This window comes from Podarcis vaucheri (genome assembly GCF_965113315.1).
Source record: "Podarcis vaucheri genome assembly, chromosome: 3".
Classification (NCBI taxonomy): domain Eukaryota; kingdom Metazoa; phylum Chordata; class Lepidosauria; order Squamata; family Lacertidae; genus Podarcis; species Podarcis vaucheri.
In genome coordinates, this window is record NC_138761.1 from 4,005,789 (window position 1) to 4,030,577 (window position 24,789).

The 24,789-nt window shown below is 46.6% G+C and overlaps 1 protein-coding gene across 2 annotated transcripts in view; it reads right to left on the reverse strand.

Annotated features, from left to right (window-relative positions):
• ZNF395 (zinc finger protein 395) overlaps positions 1 to 24,789 on the reverse strand; it is a 64,170-nt gene that overhangs the window by 23,410 nt on the left and 15,971 nt on the right. For both annotated transcript variants that reach the window (XM_082217662.1, XM_082217661.1), the window contains exons 2-3: positions 8,708 to 8,954; positions 3,036 to 3,340 (exon numbers count right to left, since the gene is read on the reverse strand). In XM_082217662.1, coding sequence (XP_082073788.1) covers positions 3,036 to 3,340; positions 8,708 to 8,944 — 542 coding nt within the window. In that variant the 5' untranslated portion in view covers positions 8,945 to 8,954. The remainder of the gene's footprint in view (positions 1 to 3,035; positions 3,341 to 8,707; positions 8,955 to 24,789) is intronic.

Consider the following 24,789-nt stretch of genomic DNA (forward strand, 5'->3'; position numbering starts at 1 on the left):
AGGACATTTAATTGGTTTGGTTTCAGCAGGCGTTTAGAAAGAAGGCAGCTTTGAAACCGGCACGGGGGTCACGGAAAGTCCAGGCCTCTTTCCCCCAAAATCTGCACGGAAAGCTGAACTCGCCTCGCCCGCTTCCCCAGGAAGAGAGATCTATAAGAGGCGCTTTTAACAGAATGAATTATTTAAGCGGCGAGTCCAAACAGCCCCCGAGAGCAGATCTGGAGAACATCACGTACCTGGAGTCAGGAGAGAAAGCATTTCGCTTCCCCCCCTTTTTTAAAAATTAAGCATTAGTTGTATCCAGGAGTTAAGAAAGCTTTCCTTAGGATTTCCAGCTTGGGCTTCCATGTAATGCCTTGGTCTGCTTTAACGCGGATGGGCTGCAACTCAGAGGTAGGCAAGGGGGGGTTACTAAGGAAGGTGCCAAGTTCGGTCACCAGCATCTGCAATGAAAAGGAGTGTCTGGAAGCAGGATGGGGCCCTCCCCAGACCCTGAAAACTGCTGTCCGATTTAGGAACACGGGAAGTTGCCTTGCAGAGTCAAAACATTGGGCTTCATTGGTTCAACAGAGCCCCTACACTGCCTCTTGATCATATGAGCTGGGGGGGGGGGTGTTCTTTAAGCTGCTCTGCTGAGGAGCACGCGGCTGTTTCACACACACACACACACACACACCAATATACCACTGGGCGAAGTCGCCATCGCGCTCTGCCCCTCATAGTGGTCCTGGACGATGTATTGTTTACTATTGCTATGCAAATTCTGGGGGAAGAGCAGAACAGGTTGGAATTACAAGAAAAGGGAGACTGAACATTACAAAGAACTATTTGACATAATAATAATAATAATAATAATAATAATAATAATAATAATAATAATAATATATTATTATTTATACCCCGCCCATCTGGCTGAGTTTCCCCAGCCACTCTGGGCAGCTTCCAATCTAGTGTTAAAACAATACAGCATCAAACATTAAAAACTTCCCTAAACAGGGCTGCCTTCAGATGTCTTTTAAAGATAAGATAGCTGCTTATTTCCTTCACATCTGATGGGAGGGCGTTCCACAGGGTGGGCGCCACCACCGAGAAGGCCCTCTGTCTGGTTCCCAGTAACCTTACTTCTCGCAGGGAGGGAACCGCCAGAAGGCCCTCGGTGCTGGATCTCAGTGTCCGGGCTGAACGATGGGGGTGGAGATGCTCCTTCAGGTATACTGGACCGAGGCCATTTAGGGCTTTAAAGGTCAACACCAGCACTTTGAATTGTGCTCGGAAACGTACTGGGAGCCAATGTAGGTTTTTCAAGACTGGTGTTATGTGGTCCCGGCGGCTGCTCCCAGTGACCAGTCTAGCTGCCGCATTCTGGATTAGTTGTAGTTTCCGAGTCACCTTCAAACGTAGCCCCACGAAGAGCGCACTGCAGTAGTCCAAGCGGGAGATAACCAGAGCATGCACCACTCCGTTGAGACAGTCTGCAGGCGGGGAGGGTCTCATCCTGCATACCAGATGGAGCTGGGAGACAGCCGCCCTGGACACAGAATTGACCTGCACCTCCATGGACAGCTGTGAGTCCAGAATGACTCCCAGGCTGTGCACCTGGTCCTTCAGGGGCAGAGTTACCCCATTCAGGACCAGGGAGCCCCCCACACCTGCCTGTCCCCTGTCCCCCCAAAACAGTACTTCTGTCTTGTCAGGATTCAACCTCAACTTGTTAGCCGCCATCCATCCTCCAACCGCCATCCATCCTCCAACCACATGCTTGATGATGGATGCTTTAACAGATTTCGTGCATCACGGAGGGGGGGGTGGACTTAAGACACCTTTTAGGAACCTCCCAACTTGCACCCCAGTTTAACAAGGCACAGCAGTGACACCCCAACACCTTCGAAAGGCAAGAACTCCAGTGAAGAATTGGGCAGCCGTTTGCAGCTGTTTTAACAATGGCAGTCCATGTTTTTAAGGAGGTCTTATCACTGCAAGCTGCTCTGGAAACCAAAGGAAGCTGGAAAAAAACACCTGGGCATAGCTGTCAACTGCCCCTTATTTGGTGGGAAACTCCCTTATCCCAGCACCGTGTCCTGCTGCTGTCCCTTATTGATGATGCCCCTTAAATTTCCCGGGTTTCAAAGGAAGCAGCTCTTCTCCCTCCCTCCCTGCCGGCCAGGGAGGAGGGAGGCTCCAACTGTGTTGCTTGGCTGCCCGGCCCGCCCCCCTCCGGCCTCCTCTCGCCAGCCTTGGCCCCCGGGAGCCCCTCCCCGCCGGGACTGGTGGGAGCCTTGGGCCTTCTGCTGCCATCCTCCTCCTGAGCGCCTCTGCCCGTCGCCGCCGCTCTCGCCAGGACGTACTGCGGCTGCGCTGCCGAAGGACCCGGATGAGATGGGCAGCCTGGCGCAGCCTATGAATTGCTGAGGGGCCTTGAGAGGAGAGCGAGGGCAACCATAGAGAAAGCAGTTCGGAGAGAGGAGGAGGCGGAGGCGGAGGCGCGGGCAGGTGTTCCAAGGGCTACAAGGGAAGGACCGCAAGCGCTTCTCCCATTGATTTGTAGTGGTAGACTAGCATAGATGGTCTGATCTGTGGGTTTACTTCGGGCGCTCTTCCCCCCCCTTCCTCCCACCCTACCTGATGGAACTGAGAGCTGCAGATGGAGCACGAGAGAAAAGATGCAGAACTGCAGCAGCATCTTCGTAGCTTGGACTTCGTTTTGCGCGAAAAGTGGTTGCTCCTTGTAGTTCTTTAATTGCAGTGTTTCATCAGCTGGTGTCTTGAGCAGCAACCTCTGGAAACGAAGGGCTAAAAACCGGCGCTGCTCTCCAAAATTATCTGGTCCCTTTTAACTTGGTTTTTCAGCTGGTTGACTAAAATCCCTTATTTTGGCTGCTGGTCCCTTATTTTTGAGGCTGCTGGGCCCTTATTTTCAAATCTGCAAGTTGACAGCTATGCATCTGGGGGCCACCATTTTGGTGCTACAAGACACTTGATCCACATCGTAAGGAAATAAGTATTACGCAGCCACAAGCAAAGCAACCGGGACTCACCTTTTTGGCACGTCGATGCTCCGTGAGACCGACCTGGGTCCAGGTGCTGCCACAGCAGCCGCCTCCGTGGTCAGTCCGTGGTCCATGGCCACTGGGACGGCGTCATAGCCCGTCGTGGCCGGAGCTCCGAGGTCCATCTCCAGGGCTGGGAGAGGCAAGGCCTGGATGTTAGCCAGTCTCACTTCCTCGGCTTTCCGGCAGACGTAGAAGCCCTGCTCCAGAAGAAGCACCTTCACCTCGTTGCTGAGGGGGTCGTGGTGTTCCACCAAGCCAGGGGCTTCTTGCCCTTTGTAGAAGACGTAGACCTATAAAGGGAGGAGGGAAGGCGATCTAGCGTCACGGCGGCCATTTCAGGCTCAAACCCCCAAGCCCAGTGTGTATTATTATGCCTTGGGTTTTCTTTTCTTTTCTTATAATTTTTTATTAGCAATTTAAACAAAACACATTATCTTAAACACATATTGTCCTTAATCCCCCCCCCCATAAAACAACCCACCCTCCCCACCCCACCCTAGAATCATAGAATCATAGAGTTGGAAGAGACCACAAGGGCCATCGAGTCCAACCCCCTGCCAAGCAGGAAACACCATCAGAGCACTCCTGACATATGGTTGTCAAGCCTCTGCTTAAAGACCTCCAAAGTAGGAGACTCCACCACACTCCTTGGCAGCAAATTCCACTGTCAAACAGCTCTTACTGCCAGGAAGTTCTTCCTAATGTTTAGGTGGAATCTTCTTTCTTGTAGTTTGGATCCATTGCTCCGTGTCCGCTTCTCTGGAGCAGCAGAAAACAACCTTTCTCCCTCCTCTATGTGACATCCTTTTATATATTTGAACATGGCTATCATATCACCCCTTAACCTCCTCTTCTCCAGGCTAAACATGCCCAGCTCCCTTAGCCGTTCCTCATAAGGCATCGTTTCCAGGCCTTTGACCCTGACTTCTCTCAGTTGCAATCTCTGGTTTCTCTGTAAATGCTATTCTCTGCCTGTTACAGATTTGTATAGATCCTTAATTTGTCTAACTGGTTGTTATCAATACAGTGGTACCTCAGGTTAAGTACTTAATTCATTCCGGAGGTCCGTTCTTAACCTGAAACTGTTCTTAACCTGAAGCACCACTTTAGCTAATGGGGTTTCCTGCTGCCGCCACGCCACCAGAGCACAATTTCTGTTCTCATCCTGAAGCAAAGTTCTTAACCCGAGGTAATATTTCTGGGTTAGCAGAGTCTGTAACCTGAAACATATGTAACCTGAAGCGTTTGTAACCCGAGGTACCACTGTAAAAAGTTTGTGAGTGTTTAATCAAAACCTGCCAAGGAGTCCAATTCACTTTGTTGCGTCTTTAAGTATTTTGTAAACAGTTCCCATTCATCTTTAAAGTCACAGTTATCCTTGTCCTGTAGTTTATGTGTCAATTTTGCCAGTTCTACATAGTCCATCAATTTCCCTTGCCATACTTCTTCATGCCTTGGGTTTTCAAGTTGCAAACCACCCTGAGATTTAAGTTTGAAGGGCAGCGTGCAAATCTGAGAAATAAAATATACTAACCCCCTGAAAATAGGCCCCATTGTGTCATAGAATCATAGCTTTGCAAAGGACCACAAGGATCATTTGCAGTGCAGGAATCTTTAGCCCAACATGGAGTTTCGCACCCACGACCTTGAGATCAAGAGCCTCGTGGTCTCTACCAACTGAGCTACCCTCTCAGTGTCCTGTAGACAATTGCACCTTCAGCCTAGCAGGAGTGAAGAGGGCGTTTGACTAGCAAAGGCTATGTTTGTGTTATTATTACCGCGATTTGTTGGATTCATTGACTTCCAAAGCACCATCTCAAAGCAATTCACACCTAAGATAACTGAAACCACAAATGCATTCAAAACGAGACTGAAATCCTAACAAGCAGGTCCTGTATACTTGAAGGAGCGTCTCCACCCCCATTAATCTGCCCGGACGCTGAGGTCCAGCACCGAGAGCCTTCTGGCGGTTCCCTCCCTGCGAGAAGCCAAGTTACAGGGAACCAGGCAGAGGGCCTTCTCGGTGGTGGCACCCACCCTGTGGAACGCCCTCCCACCAGATGTCAAAGAGAAGAACAACTGCCAGACTTTTAGAAGACATCTGAAGGCAGCCCTGTTTAGGGAAGCTTTTAATGTTTAACAGACCACTGTATTTTAATACTCTGTTGGAAGCCGCCCAGAGTGGCTGGGGAAACCCAGCCAGATGGGCGGGGTATAAATAATAAATTCTATTCTATTCTAAGCAGACACTTGTGTTTGGGATTCCTGCATCTCAGGGGGTTGGACTAGATGTCCCTTGGGGTCCCTTCCAAATCTACAGTTCTACCATTCTACGACCCATTTATCCAGCTGGGACAAGCTCATCTGGGAGACCTGATATCCGCGGCCTAGATGGGTTTCCCCTCTCCACAGTGACCTAATTGGACACAGAGCCACTGCCTTAATTCCCAAAGTCTATTTTTACGTATGTAATTGTATCTGTGCAGAGATGGGCCCACTTGTGTTAGTGATTCCTGGGAGCTATTTATAGAGAACTCCGGTTACCCTATGGAAAGACTGAAGGTGCTGTAATGTACAAGCCGGCATGGAATGGGCAGCAGAAAATGAGAGAAAAAACAGCACTCTGTGGGGAGGATAGATTAGCTGGGAACCAGACTCGGTGGCTCAGAGGAGCATCTGCATGTAAAATCCTATGAGCCTAGGGGAAACCACCAAAGAGGAATTCAAACAAATAGCCAGCACGTGTAGACACAAAGTCAGAAAAGCTAAAGCACAGAATGAACTCAGGCTTGCTAGAGAGGTTAAAAGCAACAAAAAAGGCTTTTATGGGTACGTTCGTAGCAAAAGGAAGAACAAAGAAACAGTGGGGTCACTCAGAGGAGAAGATGGTGAAATGCAAACAGGGGACACAGAAAGGGCTGAACTCCTCAATGCCTTCTTTGCCTCGGTCTTCTCCGATAATGAAAACAATGCCCGACCTGAAGAATTTGGAGCACATGATTCAGCAAAGGAAACACAGCCCAGAATAACTAAGGAGATAGTACAAGAATACTTGGCTAGTTTAGATGTATTCAAGTCTCCAGGGCCAGATGAACTGCATCCAAGAGTATTAAAAGAACTGGCAGATGTGATCTCAGAACCACTGGCAGTCATCTTTGAGAATTCCTGGAGGACAGGCGAAGTCCCGGCAGACTGGAGGAGGGCAAATGTTGTCCCTATTTTCAAAAAGGGGAAAAGAGAGGACCCAAATAATTACCGCCCAGTCAGTCTGACATCAATACCAGGGAAGATTCTGGAGCAGATCATTAAGCAAACAGTCTGTGAGCACCTAGAAAGGAATGCTGTGATCATCAATAGTCAGCATGGATTTCTGAAAAATAAGTCATGTCAGACTAACCTGATCTCGTTTTTTGACAGAATTACAAGCCTGGTAGATGAAGGGAACGCAGTGGATATAGCCTGCCTTGATTTCAGCAAGGCATTTGACAAGGTGCCCCATGATATTCTTGTAAAGAAGCTGGTAAAATGCGGTCTTGACTATGCTACCACTCAGTGGATTTTTAACTGACTGACTGACCGAACCCAAAGGGTGCTCATCAATGGTTCCTCTTCATCCTGGAGAAGAGTGACTAGTGGGGTGCCACAGGGTTCTGTCTTGGGCCCGGTCTTATTCAACATCTTTATCAACGACTTGGATGATGGACTCAAGGGCATCCTGATCAAATTTGCAGATGACACCAAACTGGGAGGGGTGGCTAACACCCCAGAGGACAGGATCACACTTCAAAACGACCTTGACAGATTAGAGAACTGGGCCAAAACAAACAAGATGAACTTTAACAGGGAGAAATGTAAAGTATTGCACTTGGGCAAAAAAAATGAGAGGCACAAATACAAGATGGGTGACACCTGGCTTGAGAGCAGTACATGTGAAAAGGATCTAGGAGTCTTGGTTGACCACAAACTTGACATGAGCCAACAGTGTGACGCGGCAGCTAAAAAAGCCAATGCAATTCTGAGCTGCATCAATAGGAGTATAGCATCTAGATCAAGGGAAGTAATAGTGCCACTGTATTCTGCTCTGGTCAGACCTCACCTGGAGTACTGTGTCCAGTTCTGGGCACCACAGTTCAAGAAGGACACTGACAAACTGGAACGTGTCCAGAGGAGGGCAACCAAAATGGTCAAAGGCCTGGAAACGATGCCTTATGAGGAACGGCTAAGGGAGCTGGGCATGTTTAGCCTGGAGAAGAGGAGGTTAAGGGGTGATATGATAGCCAGGTTCAAATATATAAAAGGATGTCACATAGAGGAGGGAGAAAGGTTGTTTTCTGCTGCTCCAGAGAAGCGGACACAGAGCAATGGATCCAAACTACAAGAAAGAAGATTCCACCTAAACATTAGGAAGAACTTCCTGACAGTAAGAGCTGTTTGACAGTGGAATTTGCTGCCAAGGAGTGTGGTGGAGTCTCCTACTTTGGAGGTCTTTAAGCAGAGGCTTGACAACCATATGTCAGGAGTGCTCTGATGGTGTTTCCTGCTTGGCAGGGGGTTGGACTCGATGGCCCTTGTGGTCTCTTCCAACTCTATGATTCTATGATTCTATGATTCTAACCACAGGTAAAAAAGTAAACAAGGTAAAGGATCCCTGGACAGTTATGTCTTATGTTACAGCAAAGATTATGGGATAATGGGATAATGCACACAGTGACTTGCGATCTTGATCACACGCAGTCTGTAGTCCGCTGGCAGTAGGAGTACAATATGGGTATGTCTTTAAGTTAACATCTTACATTAAAAACCTGGCAGTACCAAATTATCGAAGGTTATTCACCAAAGCCAGACTAAACGTCTTGCCTTCTGCAGTGTTGGATGGCAGGTTGAGAGGAGTTCCCTACCAGGGCAGACTTTGCTCGTGTGCTCAAGACATAGATTCCATAAAACATATTTTGTTGCACTGTGCAAAATATGAGCAAGCCAGGGTTGAACTGATATTACCCTTGCTGGTACCTTCCCCAGGAAAATCAGAGGCTCACTATGTCAGGTTCCTATTGGAAGACCGGACAAATGCTAAAACATTAGCAGTGGCAAAGTTTTTATCGGTGGTTGCAAGAACAAATAATCCCTATATTCTGAACAAAATGCTTGTTTAACCTGGAGGTAAGCTGTATGAATTGTGTATTGCTTTGTAATGATTTGTTGGGTCTCTGGACCGTAATAAAGAATGATGATGATGATGATGTCTTATCAAAGGCAACTATGGTTCGTTTATGCATAACTGGTGGGAATGACCTTATGTTTAAAAAATTCATTTATACAGTGCTTTCTTTCTGGGGGGACTCAGAGGAGCAGATACCCCTATACATTTTGTGAATCGAAGTTTGGCCTCGTTGAGGGGCAGTATTTCAATATGAGTAGGAAAATGAGAGTACCCCCAAACATTTCTTTGAGGGGAAAAAGCACTGCATTTATATAACGCTTTACATTTTAAAGAAGAAGAAAAAATCAAAGCTGTATACAACACCTTAAAACATCAAATCGCTCACTCTGGAATATAGCTGTAATAGAGGGAAATCATGCATAATTTGAGATATTGACAAGGACTAGAACCCCATTTACATGCTACCACACCCAAGAGAATAAATTGGTTCGGTTACCTTTTGGCCTGGTTGCAGGAGTGGCCAGTTCTGGCCTTGACCGCCAGAGTCTGCGACAGGTTCCTTGAAGCGGACGTCTTCAAACGAAGCCAGACGAGGAGACTCTTTGGGGTGCTCTGTCTGCAAGGGAGGGAGCTGGGCCATCATCAACACCCCGTCCCCCAGCAAGGGGGGAGCGGAAATTCGGGCGCCCAGCAGGGACCGCTTCCCCAGCCTCCTGGAGAGAACACTCGCCATCTTGGACCCGCTGCAGAGAGAAAAAGGGGCAGCAGAGGTTAGGTCACGGGAGATTGCATTTTCGTATTTGTTTTCTCCATAAAATTTATCCACCTCTCGGTTGTAAAACAAACAAAACTTACAAAGAGGCTTACAAAGAGAACACTGTAAAACTACAGTCATACCTCGGGTTACAGCCGCTTCAGGTTGTGTTTTTTTGGGTTGCGGACCGCCGAAACCCGGAAGTGCCACAACGGGCTACTTCCGGGTTTCAGCAGTCGCGCATGCGCAGAAGCGCCGAATCGCAACCTGCGCAAGTGCAGGTTGCGAACGCAGCAGGTTGCGAATGTGCATCCCGCACAGATCACGTTCGCAACCCGAGCGTCCACCGTATCAGTAAAAACGACGCTTCAAAACATTCAAAAATATAATATCAGCAACGGACTGAAAGCAGATTAAAACACACATCCACATTTTTCACGTGGGCTTCTCTGAACAACTATTTTATCAGCAGGCATCGAGAAGACTATAGTAAAGGCGCTTCCCTGGTGTCAAGTGGAAGGGAGTTCCAGAGAACTGATTCTGCCACCCGGAAACGGATTCAAGTTACAAAAAGGGAGATTTCGTCTAAACAGTGAAACCGTTTTCCTTGTAAGGTGGTGGTCTCTCCTTCCTTGGAGGTTTTTAAGCAGAGGTCGGATGGCCACCTGTCCTGGATGCTTTAGCTGAGATTCCTGCATTGCAGGCGGTTGGAATGGATGACCTCCAGGGGTCCCTTCCGACTCCACCGTTCTATGATTCTACAAAACGTGGAACCTGTAACCGTGCCGGTTCTGCCAATCACAGATTTGTAGTGCTGGGAGGGACCCCTGAGAGGGTCATCTAGTCCAACCCCCTGCAATGCACAAAGCGGCCGAATGGGCTTTGATGGAGTAAGGCAATGCAAAATACAAAGGTTCTGGCTTGACCTCCAGAAACGCCCCCCCTCCCAGGGCCACAGTTCTCAAAAGCACAAGCCAGGCCTTCAAGCAGAGTTAGAACAGCACTCCTTTGCACGATGGAAAATATTGATAGATTCAGAGCATCTCCTCTGTATGAAGAGAGACCCCAATTCAATCGCCAGCAACTCCCAATAGAACTGGGAAAGATCCCCAACTAGATCCCTGGAGAGCCACTGCTGCCGGTATTGAGCCAGATGGACCAATAGCTCTGACGCAGCGAAAGGCAACTAACTAGGAAGCTCTGATGAAATACAGGTGGAAAACTGCATGTTTTGGAACCGCAGGGGAAGCAGAAAGGGGGTCGCTGTGCCGTTGCAAGCATGAAACGTCAGGAAGTGTCGCCTGCACAAACCCCACTGAAACGAAGACAGGAGTACAAATGTGGTTTGTTTTGTGTTCTTCTTTTTATTACGTATGTCACGTTTCCACCTTGCGTTGTGAACCGCCCTGAAATCTATGGAAGAAGGGTGGCATGCAAATTCAATTTAAAAAAAAAAAAATATATATTTATACCCCACCATCCCCAGCCAGAGCCAGGCTAAGGGCAGCTAATACCAGTAAAATTACAATTATAGGGGGAAAAACAATTTAAAATGCAGGTTAAAACGCAATTTAAAATGCAGCCTCATTTTAAAAGTAGCCCATAAATCAAAACCGTAAGGGGAGGGAAACAGAAGGGTCAGACTGAGTCCAAACCAAAGGCCAGGGGGAACAGCTTTGTCTTGCAGGCCCTGCTGAAAGATGTCAAGTCCCACAGGGCCCTAGTCTCTTGGGACAGAGCATTCCACCAAGTCGGGGCCAGTACTGAAAAGACCCTGGCCCTAGTTGAGACCAATCTAACCACCTTGGGACCTCCAAAATGTTGTCATTTGTGGACCTTAAGGTCCTCCGCGGGGCATACCAGGAGAGGCGGTCCCGTAGGTACGAGGGTCCCATGCCGCGTAGGGCTTTAAAGGTCAAAACCAGCATCTTAAACCTGACCCTGTACTCCGCTGGGAGCCAGTGCAGTTGGTAAAGCACTGGATGAATGTGATCCCGTGGCAAAGACCCCGTAAGGAGCCTTGCCCCGGCATTTTGCACCCGATGGAGTTTCTGGGTCTAGTAAATAACAACTTCCCAACAGACCGAGCTCTACGGGTCCGACTGGGCCACCTTGCATGAGGCTATCTTTTGTGGGAACTCCAAAAACACCACATACAGGTGGCCGTGGCGCAATGGGTCCATGCATCTGGCTACTGACCAGAAGGCTGGTGGTTTGAGCCCACCCAGGGATGGCTGTGTAATTAAATAGATGGGATTTAGAATGTAAAGAAAAGTGAATACGATGGACTATAATTGGAAATTGTTTTAGTTTAATAGTGATATTGGAAAGCTGTTACTTTTAATTACAAGGAAACTCCGAAGGGAGGGATTTGAGAAAGTCAACCAAGATGTTTAAAAGGTTGGATTTGTGAAGAATCAAGTTTGTTGTTATTGTTTATCTGTTTATTGTCCCCCCCCCCCCGGGCCTTTTTTCTTTCTTTCTTTCTTTCTTCTTTTTTCTTTTTCTCTTTTTGTTTATCATTTTGCTTTGTGGTTTGTGTTATCACTGTAGAAAATCTAATTAAAAAATTAATACAGGAATGGTTGTGGGCATGATCCCCGCTCTGAAGGGGTGGGAACTACACAACCCTCAAGGTTCCTCCCAGCTCTACAATTCTGTGTTTCTATGAAACGTTTCATTGCCTCTGGAATTCGATTCGTCGAAGCACCGCAGGGGGTTGGACTAGATGCCCCCATGGGGTCCCTTCCAACCTGGCAATTCCACGGTTCTGTTCTATTAAAAGCTCTGAAACAAGCCGTCAGCTGCGTGCTGGCTGCCGCGCACGATGTCTAAAATTACAGAGCGGGGAGGCTGAGCCAGCCCAAATAGAGGCACCAAGGAGACCTGCCCCCCCAGTCCCAAACGCAGGGGCCTCTCAAACGACAATCGCCTTCCCACTAGAAGCTGCTTTCGATGCGGTTTGACCAAGGCTGGGGTGTCTCGGGAGCGGTGGCAGAGAGGCAGGAGGGAAAGAGAGCTTCCTTGTGCAGCGAGTGTTTGTGCAGCCAAGTATAGTATTCATTTATTTTGCATTTGACCAGGGGAGTTTTTAAAAAAGCAAAACAAGCCGGGAGGATGGCAGACAAGCAAGGCCGGTGCCCACGCGTCCGTCTCCCCCTCGCCCCCCAGGGACAGCGCTGGCAGGAAGCGGCAGCCGAGAAGCGGAGGGATGGCTTTTTCAACAACCGGATGAGCCTCGGCTGTGTAAACAGAAGTTCGAGCTTCCAAAATTCGGCAACCATTCCGCCTGTATTGAAAGAAGCTTGCAGCCCACCGCTGCGCAAGCAGGGTTCCCAGAAGAAGCCCGAGCTCACCTCTGGAATCTGCATCAGAGAACATGTCTTCTGGGCATGTGCAGAATGCCAGGCTCGGGGTTGGCACCAGGGACGGGCACCATACAGGGGACCACAAAACCTCCATTCTCTCTTCTTATTTTTTAAAGTAATTTTTAATGAGTTTTCCACTAAATCATATTCACATTTTATTACATAATTCTATGACTTAATATATTACTCTGTAAGAGCATCGACCTCCTTCCCTCCCTCTTTCTGACTTCCACATAACTTTCCATATTCTTTGCATTTCTATAAGCACTTATTTAAAGGTAAAGGTAAAGGGACCCCTGACCATTAGGTCCAGTTGTGACCGACTCTGGGGTTGCGGCACTCATCTCGCTTTACTGGTCGAGGGAGCTGGCGTACAGCTTCTGGGTCATGTGGCCAGCATGACGAAGCCGCTTCTGGCGAACCAGAGCAGCACACAGAAATGCCGTTTACCTTCCCGCCGGAGCGGTACCTATTTATCTACTTGCACTTGACGTGCTTTTGAACTGCTAGGTGGGCAGGAGCTGGGACCAAACAACGGGAGCTCACCCCGTAGCAGGGATTCGAACTGCCGACCTTCCGATCGCCATACATGCACCCCTCTGCAAACACTCAGGGGGGGTCCTGCCATTGCATTTGGGACTACAACTCCCATCATCCCTAGCTAACAGAATCAGTGGTCAGGGATGATGAGAATTGTAGTCCCAAAACATCTGGAGGGACGAGTTTGGCCACCACTGGTCTAAGGGGTTGGACAGACCCTGCTCAAAGAGAAAGCCAAGTTAAGACGCAGGACTGGGACTTGGCAAGTCCAGGGTTCAGATCTTGGCTCAACAATACCTCTAGAAAGGCAGGATATAAATAATTCCAGTAAACCAGTTAAAAATATCTCATGGCTCTGAGCAGCCTCTACTCCATGGCGGACATGCCCTCATCTGCGAAATGGGATCAGTCTGGGCCTGTCTTACAGCATTGCTGCTTTGCTGAGTAAGGAGCTGTTCTTAGCCGCCTGGGCTTCCAGACGGAGCGGGCTAAAAAATCTTCCAAGATAATTTTAGGCCACTGAATTCTGACGATGCAGAAAGGCCTTTTAATAGCCATGCATGCAAATCCAAGCTACTCTTCAGTCTGAAATCGACTCCATGAAACAAGACAAAATGCCCATTTTATGGATGCTATGGGTGAAATCCTGCTGCAGTCGCTACCTCACCACACCTGGGTTTGTCTTATCGACCTACTGCATTTATATTCCGCCTTTTCTTCAAAGCTCAAATCGGTAACGATGATTCTTTTAGTCCCCAGAACAACTCTGTGAGGCAGGTCAGGAAATGAAGGGGAGTCACAACTTTCCAGGGGGTCCACTGCCAAAACTGCTCTTACCGCCTGAAAGTTCTTCATAAGCAGGCAGAGGCAAACTCGGCCCTCCAGCTGTTTTGGGACTACAGCTCCCATCATCCCTAGCTAACAGGACCAGTGGTCAGGAATGATGGGAGTTGTAGTCCCAAAACAGCTGGAGGACCGAGTTTACCTATGCCTGTTCATAAGAGTTAGCTGGAATCTCCTTTCTTGTAATTTGAATCCGTTGGTTTGGGTCCTCTTCTCGAGCTGTTGTTGTTGTTGTTTAGTCGTTTAGTCATGTCCGACTCTCCGTGACCCCCTGGACCAGAGCACGCCAGGCACTCCTGTCTTCCACTGCCTCCCCCAGTTTGGTCAGACTCATGTTTGTAGCTTCGAGAACACTGTCCCACCATCTCGTCCTCTGTCGCCCCCTTCTCCTTGTGCCCTCCATCTTTCCCAACATCAGGGTCTTTTCCAGGGAGTCTTCTCTTCTCATGAGGTGGCCAACGTCTTGGAGCCTCAGCTTCAGGATCTGTCCTTCCAGTGAGCACTCAGGGCTGATTTCCTTCAGAATGGAGAGGTTTGATCTTCTTGCAGTCCATGGGACTCTCCAGAGTCTCCTCCTGCACCAGAATTCAAAAGCATAAATTCTTCGGCCATCAGCCATCTTGATGGTCCAGCTCTCACTTCCATACTTCACTACTGGGAAAACCAGAGCTTTTACTATACGGACCTTTGTTGGCAAAGGTCTTCTCGAGCTAAACATCCACATTCCCTCATAAGGCTTGGTTTTCCAGACCTTGATAATCTTGGCTGCCCTCCTGCACACACCTTCCAGCTTGTCAACATCCTTCTTAAATTATGGCACCCAAAACTGGACACAGGACTTCAGGGGAGGGTTTCCTGCTTGGCAGGGGGTTGGACTCAATGGCCCTTGTGGTCTCTTCCAACTCTATGATTCTATGACCAAGGCAGAAGAGAGTGGGACGCTGACTTCCCTTGATCTGGACCCTCGACTTCTGTGCACGCAGCCTAGAATAGAATTAGCCACCTCAATATCACAGTCACCAATGTGGATGTGTGGACTGTTGGCGATGACCAGGCTGATGGTGAGGCTTGGTCAAGCAGTTGGCGAATCTCTGTAGAGCTTCCTTGGTGCACTGTCAAGGCTACATCGTCCGCAAACATCTCTCAGATAAGGACCCATTTTTGGTTGGTGTGGAGACGTGTCAGGTTGAACAGGCTCCCATTGCTCCTTCAACAGAAGTACAGTGGTACCTCGGGTGTCTGTTCTTAACCTGAGGTACCACTTTAGCTAATGGGGCCTCCTGCTGGCGCCGCGCCGCCGGAGCACAATTTCTGTTCTCATCCTGAAGCAAAGTTCTTAACCCGAGGTACTATTTCTGGGTTAGCAGAGTCTGTAACCTGAAGCGTCTGTAACCCGAGGTACTGCTGTACAGTCATACCTTGGATACCGAACGCCTTGGTACTCAGACGTTTTGGCTCTCGAACAACGCAAACCCGGAAGTGAACATTCCCGAACATTCTTTGGAACCCAAACATCCGATGGAGCTTAAGGGACTTCCAATTGGAAGCCGCGCTTTGGTTTCCGGATATTTTGGAAGTCAAACGGACTTCTGGAATGGTTTCCGTTCGACTTCCAAGGTATGGCTGTACAAGCTGTCTTCAGACGAGCCGAAGGCTGTTGTTTAGTCGTGTCTGACTCTTCGTGACCCCCTGGACCAGAGCACACCAGGCACTCCTGTCTTCCACTGCCTCCTGCAGTTTGGTCAAACTCATGCTGGTAGCTTCGAGAACACTGTCCCACCATCTCATCCTCTGTCGTCCCCTTCTCCTTGTGCCCTCAATCTTTCCCAACACTAGGGTCTTTTCCAGGGAGTCTTCTCTTCTCGTGAGGTGGCCAAAGTCTTGGAGCCTCAGCTTCAGGATCTGTCCTTCCAGTGAGCACTCAGGGCTGATTTCCTTCAGAATGGAGAGGATGGATCTTCTTGCAGTCCATGGGATTCTCAAGAGTCTTGGAGAACAAAAGGGAGAAGAATATGCCAAAGAAGTTTGGGGCAAGAACACAGCCCCTTTTCATACCACTCTCTATAGGGAAGGTGTCCATCCTAATGGACAGTGCTGCATGTTCTTGCAGAAGGATACAATTCTCTTGTGAAGCTCAGGTGGACATCCTATCTTGCTGAGCACAGTAAAGAGTCCTTTTTGGCTGATGGGGTCAAGGCCTCCTTTGGGTCTACGAAGGCGATGCTGTCCTGGGGGCTTCTGTGCCCTTGGCATTTCCCCTGCCGCTGGCGCAACGAGGAAATCATGTCGACTGTCGACCTCTGAGCTCTAAAGCCGCATTGTGACTGTCTGCGAGAGACTGTAATCTGCTGAGAACCACACGGGCGAAGGCTTTCCCCCACAGCACCCTGCAGGGAGATTCCCCGGAGGTTGTTTACAAAAAGATACGGCGATAAAGCTATGAATAAGAAAAAGTCAACCAGGACAGGCTACGCCTCCCCTCTCTGCTTCCATTCTGTTCTTTGTTTCTCCATCTCTCTCACACACCCCTTCTCTTTGCAAGAGCACTGCATACCTGCAATACCTGCAGGGGGAGGACAGGTGGGTGGGTCACCCAATGAGTAAATCAGAAGATTAGGTCTGGTCCCATGCTCTGCTCACACAACAAAAGCCTCAATGTGTCCCACCCTCCACAGGGAGGCAACAGCCAGTGCTGCTGTTTATTATATTGTTATTTTGGTTCCATTTTTTTTTTACTACTACTATTATTATTATTATAAATAATAATACAGTGATACCTCTGGATGCGAACGGGATCCATTCTGGAGCCCCATTCGCATCCAGAGCAGAACGCAACCTGTGTCTGTGCGTGCACAGGTCGCGATTCGTCACTTCTGCGTATGCGCGTGACGTCATTTTGAACGTCTGAGCATGCACAAGGGGCAAACCCTGGAAGTAACGTGTTCCATTACTTCCGGGTCGCCACGGAGCACAACCTGAAAACACTCAACCTGAAGCGACTTAAGGTATGACTGTACGCGGGTAGCACTGTGGTCTAAACCACAGAGCCTAGGGCTTGCTGATCAGAAGGTCGGCGGTTTGAATCCCCGCAATGGGGTGAGCTCCCGTTGCTCGGTCCCTGCTCCTGCCAACCTAGCAGTTCAAAAGCACGTCAAAGTGCAAGTAGATAAATAGATACCACTCCAGCGGGAAGGTAAACAGCATTTCCGTGCGCTGCTCTGGTTCGCCAGAAGCGGCTTAGTCATGCTGGCCTCATGAGCCGGAAGCTGTACACCAGCTCCCTCAGCCAATAAAGCGAGATGAGCGCCACAACCCCAGAGTCGTTAGCAACTGGACTTAACGATCAGGGGTCCCTTTACCTTTACCCTGCTCATCTGGCTGGGTTTCCCCAGCCACTCTGGGCAGCTCTCAGCAGAAATGTAGAAAACACGATAAAACATCCCACATTAAAAACTTCCCTAAAAAGGGCTGCCTTCAGATTATCATCATAATCATCGCATTTATTTATATCCTGCCTTTCCCCCCCAAGACTGGCTTACACAAATTAAAACAACACAGATGAAACATGAAACACACACAAAAAAAATAGAAATGATCATTAAAATTAAAAAGATGTAATATAAAATTTAAACGATATGTTGTTTTAATATACCAGCGGTCGAGAAGCTTTTCAGCTGCTCCTTGCACGCTGCGTTATAGAGAAAGATTTAAGTCGTCCACCAAGACCCTCAACAATTTTCAAGTTGTCTGTAGGGGACAGGAAAATTGCAAAACCTGTGCCCTATACAACTAGTACTGAATGGTGAAATGTCTAGGAAACCAAGTAAAGCAAACCTTTAAAAAAAGGCCTCAAAAAAACCAACACCAACTATTTACTGAAGCACTCCAGAAAGTCTGTTACGCCCGAAGCATTTTTGAGCAAAATGTTAACTCTTTGATTGAAAGCAACTGTAAAAACTATATTAAGACTATTCAAAGCAGGCAAAGTATCACGGGATTCAAAATTCTGTCTCTGTGTGTAAAAAAACACACAACTTGTTCATCTTCAAAAGTACAATGTCCAGGTCTTGGGCTCCCAGGTCAATGGAGAGGAAGTGACAACTCACACCTCAAAACGCAGGTAAACTCTTCCCGGAGGCCATCAGAACGCAACCCGTGAATTTCGAAATCCAGTTTCCTGGTGCCAAACTTTTATTCCAATCAGCAAATATTGAGTTTGGTCACCCACCCACACAGCTGCCAGCGACCCGAAATTTCACAGGGAATGTCACAAGTTTTGTGCCGCAAGGTTGTGTTTTGAGTCGCAAGGCAGAGGTCTTTGCTGTCTTCAAGGGGACCTACTCGCAGCGGAAGACAGCGGAACTTACTTCCAAGTAAACACGCACAGGACCGCACCATTAGCTTCTGTATGTATTTTTTTAAAATAAAATAAAAATTGAAGTACAGTGGTGCCCCGCAAGACAAATGCCTCGCAAGACGAAAAACCCGCTAGACGAAAGGGTTTTCCGTTTTTCGATGCGCTTCGCAAGACGAATTTCCCTATGGGCTTGCTTCGCAAAACGAAAAAGTCTTGCAAGTCTTGCGATTTTTTTTGTAAGCCGCTAAGTCGCTAATAGCCTTTTAGCTGCTAAGCCGCTAAGCCTTTAATAGCCGCTAAACCGCTAAACCGCTAATAGCGCTAAGCCGCTAATAAAGTTGCTTCGCAAGACGAAAAAACCGCTAGACGAAGAGACTCGCGGAACGGATCAATTTCGTCTTGCGAGGCACCACTGTCCCATATACAACCTCTGCAAAATTTGCTTGGCCATTTAAATCCAGGTGAAACGTGAAATGCTACTACCATTGAGATGTTACCTTTCTGTCCTTATCTAGAGAGCCAGTGGTGAAGATTGTCAGTCGGACTAGCACCTGGGAGGGACCTGGGTTCAAATCTCGCCACTCGACGTTCACTGGGTGCCCCTGGGGGCCAGTCCCTGCCTCTCAGCCTAACCAACCTCCCAGTTGTTGTGGGGGTTAAATAAGGAGGGGGAGATCCACAAAGACCCCCTCGAGTTGGAAGGGATGTTGTCTAATACAACCCCCCCCATAACGCAGGATAGCAATGCTAAAAACAAATAAATATTATCATTATTAATAGGCTACACAACATTAAACTAGGCTATGCAATGTTGCAACCACTATAACAACCTCCAGCCGACCGGGAGAATCCGCGACCAGAAAGAAGAGGAATATCAAGAAGATTGGAAGAAATTTAAATATTATTTGAATAAATATTGTAATATTAAAGATTTGTAACTACTTGAAAGAATTAATTAGGTTTAGGATTAAATTAGGACTAAATAAATAAATAAGAATTAAGAAAAGTTAGGAAATATGATTATGACCGGATTATTGTTATATGAAATAATGATATTGGAAACTGCTACATTCAATTACAAAGAAATTCAGTTGGAAGAGATTTGAGGAAGTCAAGTAATATGTTTATGAAGTTGGATTTTAATTCAGCAAGTTTTATTGTACCTATGTATGTGGTGGTATTATGGAGTTGGAAACGTTTTACTTCTTTGGGTTTTTTTCTTTTCTTTTTTCTCATTGTTGTTTTACCTTTTTCTGTTATGTTGAAGTTGTGCTTTTATATGAAACTTAATAAATATTATTGTTTAAAAAAAAAAACACCTCCAACCGTGAGCACTGATTAAGTACCAAAAGCACATCACAAAGACACGTGTTAACACACAACTTTGAGAGACGCGTTCTTGCCCCCATACTGCAGACAGAGGAACTGAGGCAGGTGGCAATCGCCCATGAAATCCTCAGCTGAGATTTAGATTAAGATAAAATCAAAGAGGCAAAGGATTTGCTGAACTAACTAATTTGAACTGGAATACAAAAAGGGAGGTGTGAGGAGGTCGGGGAAACAAGCAAATGAAAGATAAGACATGGAAAGACTAATCTTTTTTAATTTTTTTTATCTTGTATTTTCATTTTTTCTTTCTTTATTTCTTCTTTCTTTGTTTGCTTATTTTTGTAATATGTTGAAACTTTAATAAATATCTTTAAAAAAAAAAAAGAAATCCTCAGCTGAGATTTGAGCCAAGCGTTTTGAGGTTCACAGGTTACCCTCTCAGAACATTTCCCCCTCAAAAGGTTTGTAACATCGCAATCCTGTACACATTTCCTCAGAGGTAAATCCCACAGAGTTCCGTACAGCTTACGTCCAGGTGAGATTGCCCTGCTTAGCGGCTATGTACATATTTGCAAAGATAACATATGCAACACAGACCACAGTGAGGTTAAAACCGCAAGAGAGGATGGCAAGTGTGGAGGGAAGATTCAAGGACAATCAGATAAACATGGAAACATTTCAGTGCAGCACAGTGGTCCCTTAGTTCTCAAACTTAATCCGTTCCGGAAGTCTGTTCCAAAACCAAAGCGTTCCAAAACCAAAGCGTGCTTTCCCATAGAAAGTAATACAAAATGGATTAATCCGTTCCAGACTTTTAAAAACAACCCCTAAAACAGTAATTTAACATGGATTTTACTATTTAACGAGACCACTGATCCATGAAATGAAAGCAATAAACAACGTATACTGCAGTCACACAATCAATCAGTCAGTAGCTGAACTGGGTTCCACACAGTCACAAAAACAGAACAAAAAGAGCTGCAAAAACAAAAAGGCAAAATAAATAGCAAAAGCAGACAGAACTCATTGTAACACTCAAAACGGAGCATACTCGGCTTCTGAAAAAAGTTTGTAAACTAGAACACTTACTTCTGGCTTTGCAACGTTTGGGTTCCAACTTGTTTGAGTACCAAGGTGTTTGAGAACCAAGTTACCACTGTATACTACATTATCAAAATATTTTTTGATTTATTTGCAGAATATGGGTAGATTTCCTTTCAAAACGGGAGCAAGAGCATCAAGCGAAACTGAGGACAATCTCAGTCAAGATCCAGAATTGCCGTTCGAACAGAGCGCTGCAGAAGACTCAACGAGCAAACCGCCAAAAAATAAAGTTAGTCGACAATATGTGGACAGCTATCCAAGTCTCGGTTTCACATGGCAGTATGCCCCTGGACTCCTTCTGGATATACAGTGGTACCTCGGGTTAAGTACTTAATTCGTTTCGGAGGTCCGTACTTAACCTGAAACTGTTCTTAACCTGAAGCACTTTAGCTAATGGGGCCTCCTGCTGCTGCTGCGCCACCAGAGCACTATTTCTGTTCTCATCCTGAAGCAAAGTTCTTAACCTGAAGCACCATTTCTGGGTTAGCGGAGTCTGTAACCTGAAGCGTATGTAACCTGAAGCGTATGTAACCCGAGGTACCACTGTACAACCAAAAGCAGTACCCATGCCTCTCTTCAAGAGAATTGGCTATTCTTCAACAGTTCTCCGCGACGTATTATTGTGAGCCGCGATTTTCAACTCTGATAAACATGACAGAACAAAAAAGAGAAAGGCTTATTTGTGCCAAATAGGAGAGTTTGCTTGCTCAAATTAAACCTAATATAAATGAAATCAGCCGGCAAAAGCAAGCTCACACCTCTCATTGAGTTTGTAGAGTAGACATACTTAAGGTACATATGTAAGAGGCAAGTTTCTAATTACCATATTTTTTGCACCATAAGGCGCAACTGACAAAAAGATGCACCTATTTTTTAGAGGAGGAAAAGAAAAAAATATATATTCTGAACAAAACAGTGGATGTATGATTTTTGTGGTTCATGCTGTGGCCACAGACATGTGCTCTGACGGTGAGTTTGGGGAGCCCAATGCAAAAATCCAGAGGATCCATGTAGATCCGTGCTTTGTAACCACGTTTTTGCGCCATTGCAGCCCCAGGCAACAGTAGGTGCGTGATTTTTTTGGTGCAGGCTGTAGCCATGGACATGCTATGTGATCTGATGGTGAACTTGGGGTGACCCAATGCAAAAATCCTGAGGATCCATGTGGATCCGTGCTTTGTAACCACTGAAGGGACAAGGAGTATGTGTGTGGTGTGTGGAGAATGAGCTTTTCAGCTCGCTGAGCCGGGGAGGGAGAGAGGGAAAGAGAGCACGGTTGCTTTAAAGCAGCCAACTGGACAGGAGCTGCTTACACTCGTGTAAGCGGCTCCTCTCCCGCTTGGCTGCTTCAAAGTGAGCGACAGAGGAGGGAAGGAAGGGGAATCATGGATCCTCTGCTCGGGACTGCAGCAGATCCCCCCGCGTTCGCTCCATAAGACACACAGAATTTCCCCTTACCTTTTAGGACAAAAAAAGTGCGTCCTATGGAGCGAAAAATATGGTATATTTTGGGGATGATTCATGTTCTTAGGTAGCTGCATTGTTTTATACTTTCTGATAATATTATAAAGTAGTTGTGTTCTATATTATAAATCAAGCACTGTTGTTTCTTTTATGTTTTCCAGCCTATTCCTTATCAATAATAATAAAAAAAATCGGCGCGGCAAATTTTCATTTTGAAAGAGTGCCCCAGAGAAAAAGGTTTGAGATCCATTGATGTGATCCACATTGACTGACAGCTGCTTTGCCACTGATCCACGGCCCTTCGCAGGACAGAGAAAGCTGCAATATACCAGTCAGGCCTCTGATCCATTTAGCTCAATACAGTCGACACTGATCGGCAGAAGCACTTCAGGGTTTCAGGCAAGGGAACCTTTCCGAGTCCTCCCTAGAGATGGTAGGAACGTATAATATTCAGCTGAGTGATTGGGTAAGACTATGGAAAGAAGGCTTAAAATTTACGGCATGCAATGCCCTAAAAGAAAATGTGATGAAAATGATATATAGATGGTATATTACACCCGTTAAATTAGCGAAAATGTTAATAATAATAATAAAAGTTAATAATAAATGTTGGAAATGTAAAGAAAAAGAGGGAACACTCTATCACATGTGGTGGGAATGTAAAAAGGTGAAAAGCTTCTGGGAGATGATATATAATGAGATGAAAAAAATGTTGAAATATACATTTATAAAGAAACCAGAAGCATTTTTACTGGGCATTGTGGGGAGTGATATAAACAGAAAGGAATGTAAGCTTTTTTTATATGCAACAACAGCAGCAAGAACACTATTGGCCCAAAAATGGAAGAAAGAAGAATTACCAATGATGGAAGAATGGAGGATGAAATTAATGGACTATGCGGAACTTGATAAACTAACAGGAAGGATTCGAAACCGGCGGGACCAGAAGTTTGCGAAGGACTGGAGTAAATTTACGGATTATTTGAAAAGTATTTGTGATGACCAGACGACGTTTGTAGGTTTGCAAGAAGTTCTGTGAGGAATAATATTAGAAATATTGCAAAAATGGAGAAGGAGATGCGATATGTTAAGAGATGTAATGGTAATATTAAGTTAGGAAATGCGTAAGAGGTGATTAAGACAGAGAACTATCAGAGGTGTTGATGGAAGTCCAATAAGAATGTATTTGTGATAAATTGTGTGGTATGTTCTATAATTTTTTATGTTAAAAACCAATAAAAATATTAAAAATAAATAAATAGAGATGGTCAGAACGTGGGTCTTTCCGCATGCCAAGCAGACGTTCTGCTGTTCAGCTGCGGCCTTCCCTTCCCAAAGGCAGCTGCGCGAAAGGGTTAAGAGTCAAAGTCTCCAGGAAGGAAAAGGGAAGGATTAGCAGCTCTCTCTGAAGGAAAGCCTGCAGCTTGTAAACTTAGATCTGACAGCCTCAGCATATTCCGGCAGAGAGACAGGGAGGAGGAGGGTTACACAGAGGGGGGTGTGGCGCTCTTGCCCAGAGGCAGAAAGGAGCCGGCAATGGGATATTAGGAAAGGGCACCCAGGGTGCAAGAGGGAAAGGAGAGAGGGGAGATTGAAGGGCCAGTGGAACGCATGCAAAGAATATTTAGCCCGGTGGAAAGCTGCTGAAAGCATTTTATCCCATTGTCCAGATCGGCTTGGAACTATCATCCGTACGGTCGTTCCTGCCCTCCTGCCTACAAAACTGGAAAAAAGAGACACGACACAAAAGGAAAATGGGTTGAGAGGGAGGAGGAAAATAGGTGGGGATGGCAGTGGTGATAGTATCCCTTCCTCCCACAGTCCTTTCCGGTGGGAAGCGAGGGCTAGGATATAACTTACTGACCACCTTTAAAATTACGTCCCTTTTAGAGGTGGCAAAACTATAGGCAAGGTAGAGCCATTTGCCAAAGATGCGTATAGGTAAGGCTGAGTGCCTCAAACCTGGCTTTAGAACACTTTGGTTGTGGGAAAAGATATATTTGTGACGTTACAGCGGCAAGCCAGTCAGCACAGTGCACAAAAAGCCAAATTAATTATTTTTATTATTATTAGATTTCTACACCACCCTGCATCTGAAGACCCCAGGGCAGTTTACAATATAAAGACAGAATAATACATACCATAATAACAAACAAATACAGCAGCATCCTAAAGAAATTTTGTATTTAAAATAGTTTACATACATAAATAAAACCAGTTAAAACAATTGCATAGATGAAAACATTTTTAAAAAGAGTTGTCAATAAGAATAGGTCGACGGGGGCAGCAGATGCACTCTCCCCCGACTGCCACAGAAAACAACCTCCTGACACATAGCAAACTATCCTTGACCTGCTAGCTTTCCATGTGCAGGGAGATGAAGGGCATTCTATCATTTCGCTTGCTGCACGTAACTCTATCCTCCAAAGAAAGCAGCTTCGTGCGAGCCTACCGTCATTCTGAAGCCCACACAAGTTTCTAACGCAGAGGGATTTTGTGGCATTTCTGTGGCAGGATGACGACAGGTCTTGCGACACCGTGCGGCCTTGCGACAACCAATTTTATCGTGGCAGAAGGAAGGTCTCGTGCAAAATGGGCTAGACGCCCAAGGTGCCACCGGAGCCATTTGCTGCGTGCTGCAACAGCTAACACGGCTTGTTCCTCTTGAAATTACGCCTGCGATAATCATCTGTGGTTTGAGAGGGGGAAATATCACACAGAACCAGCCGCCTGTCGAAAAGACGCTCCGAAGAGGCGATTCCTCCCCGGCTCCAGACTACCTATGTTTTGCGTCAGCGGCACAGACACCCACACAGGTG